This window comes from Nothoprocta perdicaria, unplaced genomic scaffold (genome assembly GCF_003342845.1).
Source record: "Nothoprocta perdicaria isolate Ctin4 unplaced genomic scaffold, notPer1 scaffold_19, whole genome shotgun sequence".
NCBI classification, from domain to species: domain Eukaryota; kingdom Metazoa; phylum Chordata; class Aves; order Tinamiformes; family Tinamidae; genus Nothoprocta; species Nothoprocta perdicaria.
The window spans coordinates 3,780,689-3,789,543 of NW_020455093.1; the positions used below are offsets into that span (position 1 = coordinate 3,780,689).

The 8,855-nt window shown below is 48.3% G+C and overlaps 1 protein-coding gene across 1 annotated transcript; it reads right to left on the minus strand.

Moving 5' to 3' along the window:
• Positions 1–4,564: 4,564 nt before the first annotated feature.
• On the minus strand, positions 4,565–6,420 carry ID2 (inhibitor of DNA binding 2). The gene is made up of 3 exons (XM_026037100.1): positions 6,019–6,420; positions 5,734–5,798; positions 4,565–5,051 (listed from the first exon to the last, which is right to left on the minus strand). The coding sequence occupies exons 1-2, from the start codon at positions 6,364–6,366 to the stop codon at positions 5,742–5,744; spliced, it is 405 nt and encodes a 134-aa protein (XP_025892885.1). The 5' UTR covers positions 6,367–6,420; the 3' UTR covers positions 4,565–5,051; positions 5,734–5,741.
• Between the last annotated feature and the right edge of the window lie 2,435 nt (positions 6,421–8,855).

Genomic DNA, 8,855 nt, shown 5'->3' on the forward strand with positions numbered 1-8,855 from the left:
TTTGCAGTCCGGCTCTGTTAAAATAAAAACAGAACAAAAAATGTAAGAGCTTTGTGTGAGCTTTTGAAGGTCTGCCAGCAGTAGTAAAACTTTGGAGCTGGCTCAACTTCTTAGTTTTTAGTATCAAGACCCTTATACCTTTATAGAACCGGTAGCCACAGACGTATGCTGTCATTTGCAGGGAGACTTACTGGAAATGGTATGACATACTTTTTGGTAAGTTTAATTATTTGGAATTTTAATAGTTCTTATAATTTCATATAATGTTATATTATCTGTGTGCTCAGAAAAGCATTCTTGTGAGGACTGCCAGGGAATACTGGCTGCTAGGGCAGCGAGCAACAGGGACAGCCCCTGCAGCACTTTCTGTGTGATTAATATTTTTCTCAGTTTGGCCTTCTTTACATTCTTTCACATATTTTTAACATTTTTTCAAGGCATGCAGCAAAGCGAAATATGAATCCCTCTTATCTACTATGATTAACTCCTAAAATAATTGTGTTTCTTTTCTCTTTTGTTTCATACAATTTATTTTAGCATATGCTTTACACAAACATTGACTTGTGCTAGGCAATTTAAGGTTTGTTCTCTTGGAATTTTGTTTGTATTTGGTCCTTACGTTTTAGAATTATATTAACACAAATAACTATTCTAAGAAGGATGATGGCAATGCAGGTAAAAAAGAAGAGATCTGACATTTTCAATTCTCTTTCTGTATAATGGGAAAACACTGGTCCTACTGCAGAGCAGTATTTTTAAAGAGGACATTTGTAACAAATTGAGACAATTTATAACATATTGTAACAAACTGAGACAGAATTCTACACCTGTGCCTATAAAATTTACTCTATCTTTACTGTCCTGTGAGAGAGACATACTGCTATCTACCTGTTTTGTAGCTTGCAGTAAATACCGTGCAGGTCATTTCTGGTTGCACGTTGTATCATTGCAAGGGCAACGATAAACAGGGAGAGACTGGTTACCTCCAACTGGGATAATTCTCGTTAATAAAGAAGTATTTGATGCCTCTTCCACATTGCAGTAGTTGATTCAGACTGCTAACTGTTACGGAGGAGAATCATTAACACATAAGTTTGTCTGGAAAATCTATCTTACTTTTTGAAGTATAAAACAAACCTCACACTCTACAAATCAAACCTCACCATCTAATCAAATGGTATTTTTTCCAAAAATAATGCGAAAGAAGAATTTTGAAATGTTATCTAACTTTTTCCTCAGAATTTTTTGAACCACTTCAGTCGTCTTAGAAAGTCTCCAACTAGCAGAGCTGGACAAGCTTAAACATCATTTCCAGCCGTAAAACGGTTTCGAGCAGTCCACGAAAGATCTCTTGCCCTGGTTTTGTTCATAAAAAGCAAAGCTGGAGGTTTATCCTCTAGGAAACGGGTCCTGGCTTTGCAGGCAGGGTGTGCGGAGCGGCTGCTTTCTCTGCATGGACCATGGGGTGGCAGTGGCCCTCCACGCAGCCCGCGCGGCACCGCGCGCGGCCCTCGCCACGCCGAGGACACCAAGAAGGCACCGCCAAGGCCCCGGCGCCTCGCTCGGCCTTCTTGGCAATGCTCTTGGCAAAATACTGGCGTTGGGTCGTTAAGTGGCTGGCGAATAATATCTTTGGGATAGCAATAATGCCGTTTTCCCCAGGAGAGGGGAAACAAACCTGGGTGTCTGTCCTCTGTGTTTCCCTCACCTGGTGATGGATTGGAGGAGCTCTTACACCCAAGCGTGTGAGAGAGGGTTTCCAACCTGCTCTGACAGGTATTACCCGCGGCGTGCTAAGTACTTTATAATACAAATACGTTCCCTGAAAGCTCAAATGAGACGTTTTAGCACACGGCCGTGGACGACAGCAGGAGCTGAACCATCTGTTGGGGCATTAAGTGAGGGATGGCAAGTTAGGAAGCCCTTGTTCTACAGGGAAGAATCATCTTCAGGGTGTTGGGGCCTTTTGTTTCTAGGGGAGACTTTACATTTATGCCTGGGCATTTGCAGCTTCCTTGCATGGCCTCGAAGGCTTTACAGTGTTTGATGACGAGTGCCGCCTGTTTGTTGCACAATGTTGAATATGTTTTGTGTTGATCTCTGTGTTCGGCTGGTCACTTGATTTTTGTCAGTGACTCTGTTTCCATATAGAGCAACAAGGCCAGAAGAAGTGTTGGGAATTTCACAGAATTTTCAAATATATTCAGGGAGGGCAACAGTGACAATATTCTATAATGAAGAAAGCCTTGTTCTTCAAGGAAGCCTCAAGAATTCACATTAAGGCTTTGGAGGCTAAGCTTTGACCTTGCTGTTTAATTTCGGACTATAAAATTGCCAGAACAAAATCAAAGAGCGCATCTCCAAACAGGGAACCTAGCACAAGCCCTAATTCTGATCACAGGAATGCGTAGTGGAGCCATGGAATTGGTTTTAAAGAAGAAAACATTTTCCTTAATTTGCATTTTTAAAACATGTTTGTTTGTTTTTTTTTTTCTGTTCTTCTCCCCACGCCTGGTAAATTGTGAATTTCTCTTTTGGCTGTGCGTGAGAAGGAAACTTTGTTTTGTTCTACAACTATATTGATCATCACGTAGCTCGAAAATATCAAAGTGCAAATGCGTTACTTTCTGAAGGAGTCGATCTTGCCATAATTACAACAAATTGACTGTCACAGCTCCACAGTTTCCTTAACTGGGCTTTGAAGTGATACTTAGTCTCACCCGAAAGTGAGCAAAGGGGTGAAAAATCAGCTTGGAGGGAGGAACTGGTTGGCAACCGTGTTAGTCTGGTAGTGTTTTGAAAGGGAAAGGATCCCGGTGCTGCTTGGACCCTGCATTGCTCTTGCTGAGAAACGGATATAATATTCCCGAAGGGGAGGGTTTGGGGGCAGAGACAGGCTGGTGTGTGCGCTGGTGGAGCGTCGTGCTCCTCGGTGGCCGGGGTCAATGTCCATCGCTCGGAGCGGGAGGGAAGGACAGGGAAGGGGAGGGAAGGGAAGGGAGCGCTCAGCGGGGACCTCTGCTGCAGCCGGGGGGTCTGCCCCATGCCGGGGACTTGGGGGGCGCCCCACGAGCGGCGGCCGCTCGGCCTTGCCCTGCCCGGCGCTGCCTCTGCAGACCCTTCCCGCGGCCCCACGCAGCCTCCGGAGATCCCGGCTGGCTCCCTCCCAGCCTCCGGGAAGGGATTTGATGTCAAGGGTAAGGCAAGGCGGCCGGCGCCGCCGAGGCGCCACCCACCCACCTGCTCCTGCGGGAAGGGCTCCGGGCTCCAGGTGAGCTCCAGGTGAGCTCCTGCCTTCCCAGGTGAGCTCCAGCCTTCCCAGCACAGCACAGTCCCAACTCCAGTGCCTGGGCCCGGCCCCAAGGCACCACTCACCCCAAGCACCCACCAAGTTGGTTCCCCCTGCTAATGATTCTCCTAATTCACACGCGGGACGCAGAACTTCCCATTTTAGGCAACTTTATAACCGGGCTTAAATTAGAATGTCATCTGACAAGGCACAGTTCCCACATCCACTGTCTTCTGGCAACTGAATAAATCTAGTGACAGGCGAAGGTTGGAGTGGAGTTGTAGGGTGCAACAACTGTCCTTGGGTAAGCAGGGCATGTTGCATGCAGGTTGCTGAAGGGAAAGGGAAGGAGAAATAAACTGTTACTGGCTTTCAAGCATCTAGGCTCTTATTTCAAACTTAATTTAATTCTTATGGAGAAAGAGTTCCTTTAGGAGCAGCCAAAGTTTAATCAGTAACACAACAGCGATTTAGCTCAATTCTCAGTATCTTAGTCATACGGAGAAGCTGCTGCAACTGATTAGAAACCCCATTTCATTGAAATATTGCATGGAAGCATGAAAATTCCAGTGCGGAAAGGCAACAGTCACTTCATCATTCCAGATCCCATGTTAACGCATCACCAGCTCCTGCATTCAAAGCCTTCTTACACAAGTTTAATAGTTGGGGGACTAATAACCACCCACAACCCTTCATTCGGAGTGATTATTCTAAACACAACTTAGCAGAGCTGGGGCATCACTACTGAGAACCAAATCATCTGTGGGGTGGGGAGAAAAGAATCATCACCCTATGGGAATGTCTATGGATTAGCTGCTTTTGTGGATGTTTCCAAACACTTTGTCAATAGCAGCCCCTCAGTAATCAATTACTTTACCAGGTCCATTCACAGTTTACAGACAGATGATCTGGAAGTTGGGAACATACATTCAAATAAGACTTTCCAAGTTACAAGACTTATTATTCACTGCAGGTAATTTTATTCTTTATGTTCTCTACATATTTGAGCTGGTACTCAGTAAAATCGTAACAGAAGGTGTAAGCATTGGGAAAGACAAATCAAAGCCACAAACCGGTCCCCAAGGAATAAAGCGAGCAATCAGTTCAATAAACACACTTGATTTATTTTGTATAAAAAGGGTTAAGTTTACAACTAAACTTTTATAAAAAGTTTAGCATGATTAAGTACATCATTACACTTTTTGCAGAAATTTACATTTCTGCCACTATACAAGAAAACTCTAATTAAAGAGTTCACAATGTTTCACTCATATATATATATTTATATATAAATATATACACAGCATTCAGCCCTAGGTTTGTGTCAAAAAGGTAATTTCTGACCACAGACTTCCCTAAAACACTGAACACTGGATCCTTCTGGTACTCACGCTCCACCTTTGGAAAAAAAAGGCAAAGTCTGCTTAAAATGGGCAACTCCTTGTAAGATTTTGTTTCGCTCCCCACGTTGGGAATAGTATATAAAGGAAGCCTTCCATCTAGGGAAAGGGTATTTAAGAGTCTCTTCATAAATAACTAGGTTCAGTCCAAGTTGAAGAATGGGGTGGGGATAAAGAACAATCTTGATTTTTTCTTCTTTATTAATTTTAAAAGGTCCTTTCAGATGTGGATTTCCCCTCCAGATACAGCTGAAAAATAAATTCAGCGCCTCAAAAAAAAAAATTCTGTAGATAATCTTGTGCAAAGAAAAAGAAAAAAAAAGAGAAAAACAACAAACAAAAGAAGCTCATCAGTGGAACACCTGCAAAAGATTGAAAAGAGGCGTATTTAGGAGAATGCTGCTAACAGGGCAGAGATCCGGACAGACTGGCGCCAGGGAGGAAGCCACAGTTTGAACATTTAACCAAACACTCCAAGATTGGGCAAACGCTGGCGTCCAGATGCAGCGCGTACATGCTCCCACCCTGGCTCTCAAGAGCACAAATTGAACATTAAAATAACACGCACTCCAGGGAAAGGGGAGCGGGGAGGGCGCTCGGTCCGAGGCGCCAGTCTGCCTCGCACAGCAGTTATTTGATTAAAAGCAGTCGCTCGTTCAACTGATAGCGCAGACAACCCCACATCCCCAAATTTAGGGAATTGCGCCAAGATTCCCAACTTCATCAGTCACTCTGGCCCGGGAAGTTAAGACTTCGGGAAGAGATAACCAGAGAATTGGCACTGAGCAGGGAGCAGGATCAGAGCAAACAGCCTGTGCTGCTTAATTACCCTTAGAAACTGGAATACACTTTGGACTATCACGCTCAAGTATTAGCCTAATTTTTATGGTCGGATTGCTGGTTATAAAGGCATCTCCTAATCAACTTTTTATGACAGATTTCTTAAAAATAGTAACAGCCTCATAAGCAGAATTTTTCCATTCTAAATGGGGAAAAAAACAACACTTTCACCTGAAGTTTGAAAACGAGATTGACTTTACTCACCGTTTGATTTAGCCACAAAGTGCTTTGCTGTCATTTGACATTAGTTCTGACGGGAATTCGGATGCCTGCAAGGAGAGAAGGAAACAAAACAGAGCAGTGTTAAACGCCTCGGCGGCCAAACAAACACAGAGAGTACTCGGGCTCGGGAAGTGCTTCCCTCACGTCCCGTTTTGACAGAGCAGCGCCTAGCAAAGCTCGCAAGGGGCGGCTTTGGGGGAATTTCTGTGCCCTGTCACGCGAGCCCCGCTCCTCCCGCGGGCGCGGCGCGGCCCCGGGCGCGCTCACCTGTAGGGACAGGATGCTGATGTCCGTGTTGAGGGCGCTCAGCGGGCTGCGCGAGGCCGCGCTCTGCCCGCCTCGCTGGTGGTGCAGGCTGACGATGGCGGGGTGCGAGTCCAAGGCGATCTGCAGGTCCAGGATGTAGTCGATGACGTGCTGCAGGATTTCCATCTTGCTCACCTTCTTGTTCTGCGGGATGCTGGGCACCAGCTCCTTCAGCTTGGAGTAGCAGTCGTTCATGTTGTAGAGCAAACTCATGGGGTCATCCACGGGCGTCTTGCTGCGGGAGATGCCCAGGCTGTGCTCCGAGAGGCTGTTTTTCCTCACGGACCGCACGGGGCTGAAAGCCTTCATGCTGAGGCGGCGGGAGCGGGTCAGGGAAGCTCGCTCGCGGGCTGCCGCGGCCTCCTCGGGGCGCAGAGTGCGGCGGCCGCCGCTCGGCGCCGCCTTTATAGCGCGGGCGGCGGGGCGGCGAGGCGCGGCCTGCGCGCGCCGCCATTGGCGCCCGCCCGCCCGCCCGGCAGGCGCCGCGCGCCGCTCCGCGCTACAAATAGCGCCGGGGCGGCCGGGGGAGGCCGTGGGGAGTCGGCGGCGGCTGTGGGGAGCCGGCCCAGGCGGCAGCGCCGGGGCCGTCGCTAGAGCGGGCGTCGCGATCGCGGCCACGGGCTCGCGGAACCCGCCGCGCTCTCCCTCGGGGCTCGTCCCTCACAACAGTCACCCAACCCTCTAATATTCCCCTATCTCGGACAGCTAAAGCGGGAATAAAATAACACCGCGGAGGGCGAGGATGCCGCCCTGCTGCGGGCGGTCCCCGGGCGGGAGGACCGATCTAATATTTACTGTTACAACAAGGTGCCGGTGCAGGCTGAGGCTGCCCCAAGTCGCTCTGAGGATCAAGCGGCTCTTCCAAGCGCCTCTTTAAAACACGGCTGCATCCATCAGGGGTCCCGCTCGGTGGCAGCGCACGGCGGGCTCTGCGTTTATGTAGGACATATAAGTGTAAAACATAAAGATAGGGACATAAGTGTAAAACATAAAGATAGGGACGTATATAAAATCAGCTGCAACTTTCTTTCCCGGTGACAGAACCGTGCTGCAAAGCTCCCGCTCAGGAGCCCGGGCAGGCTCAGAAGCCGCCGCTTTCTTGCTGTTTCCTGAGGACAGGGCTATTTTAAATAATGCTATTAATTGGCCATCATTAGGCAAATGTGCATATTGAAAGTACATTTACATGTATTACCCTTGAAAGGCTGCTCATCTGCACCCTATCAGTGCCTGTGACATGTTACTGCAATTAATTACCCAGAGATTGTTTCTGGTGACAAATGCGAATGCTTACGGCGCGCTGTACTTTTTGCAGCTTTTGCTTGCAGCCAATGAAACGTCTTCCAGAAACATTCCAGAGGAAAAAGTTGGGGTTTTGTTTAACTGGAGAAATCATTTCTTTTTTCTTTTTCTTTTTCTTTTTTTTTTTTTTTTCTCCAGGTTTAGGCCGATTGCATTTTTCTGCATTCCGCTCATCCCGAGCGCTCTGTAACATACCAGCGCATCTCGCCCTACCGTCTTTGCACATGAGCTAAACTTTAAAAAAGGCCACTTCCATGCACGATTAATAGCAACGGCATTACACACAACATAAGAGGAATTCTGTAATAACCACCTGGATGCTTCATATACGTTTTTCTTGATTTCAAACGAAGGCATAGACGTGCCATCTATAAAACCGGTGAGGATCGCACTGCCCATGGTGACTATTAAGCGCAGAGAGACACTGGATTTATCTGTGCTGCTGCTGCACTCAAGTGAACGGGGGATGTCGGGTGAGGAACATTTCGGACCCTTGGAGGAAAAGCTCTGGGAGGTCGATGGATGCTTTTCCCCAGTTAACACTGCGTTCCTTAGCTGCTGTTTCGCTCTTCCCTAGCGGGATATTTTGGTGGCGGTAAGAGCAGCTCATTTGCCCCCCGGCTGTTCCCTGAGGCTGGACTGTAGGCGGTGCTGGGGCTGACGGGGGCACAACTCGGTCACCCCAAAATGCGAAGGGTGAATCTCTACCTTCAGTCTGATGGCAAGGCAAACACATTGTTCAAGTGCAGCTCAATGGAGTAAATAATAATAAAAGAAACACCCCATCAACTAACAACTTCATTAAAATAACCGGCAGTGTAGCACCTTTAATCCTGTCCCCCTTTACATCACTAAAATCTCAGTTTAAATCGTATCTGGTACTTGATTTGCTGGTTTTGGTCCTTTGGCGTGTTTGCCTTGCAGTCTCCTCAATGCACCAGGGGAAGAAATTTTATTTTGACACTATTTTTGGCATAATAATAGCCAATGTAAACAAATATGTTCATACTTCTTCCATCATTATTTGTCATTCTTGGACGGGGAAACAATGTTGCAGGAACGTCCTTCTAGGCTTTGCAAAGGACGCGTCTGCAGCTGGTTTCATTTTTCCCCACTTCGGGCACGACACGGGGTTTGAACCAGGGGGCAGCTCAACGAGGGGGGCCGCCCTGGCTCCGCTCGGATGATCCCGGCTCCTCTCTGATGATCCCGGCTCATCTCTGACGCCGCCGGCCCCAACGCGCCACACGGGAAGGCGCAACCTGTGCGTGCGGGAGAGCACGGCAGCGTTCGGCGGCTCACCGAGACGTTTTTCCCGCACCGTTTATTTCTCTTATTTCTGCGCGTTTAGGCTTGCGGGCCCCTGTGGCAGCGGGCTCTGACAACCCCAGCGGCCGCCCGCCTCCCAGCGCGGGGCCCGTCTCCGCTTGCGCCGCGCTCGGCTCCGCGGGCGGCGCGTCCCGTCCCGTCCCGTCCCGTCCCGCCGCGTCCCTCCC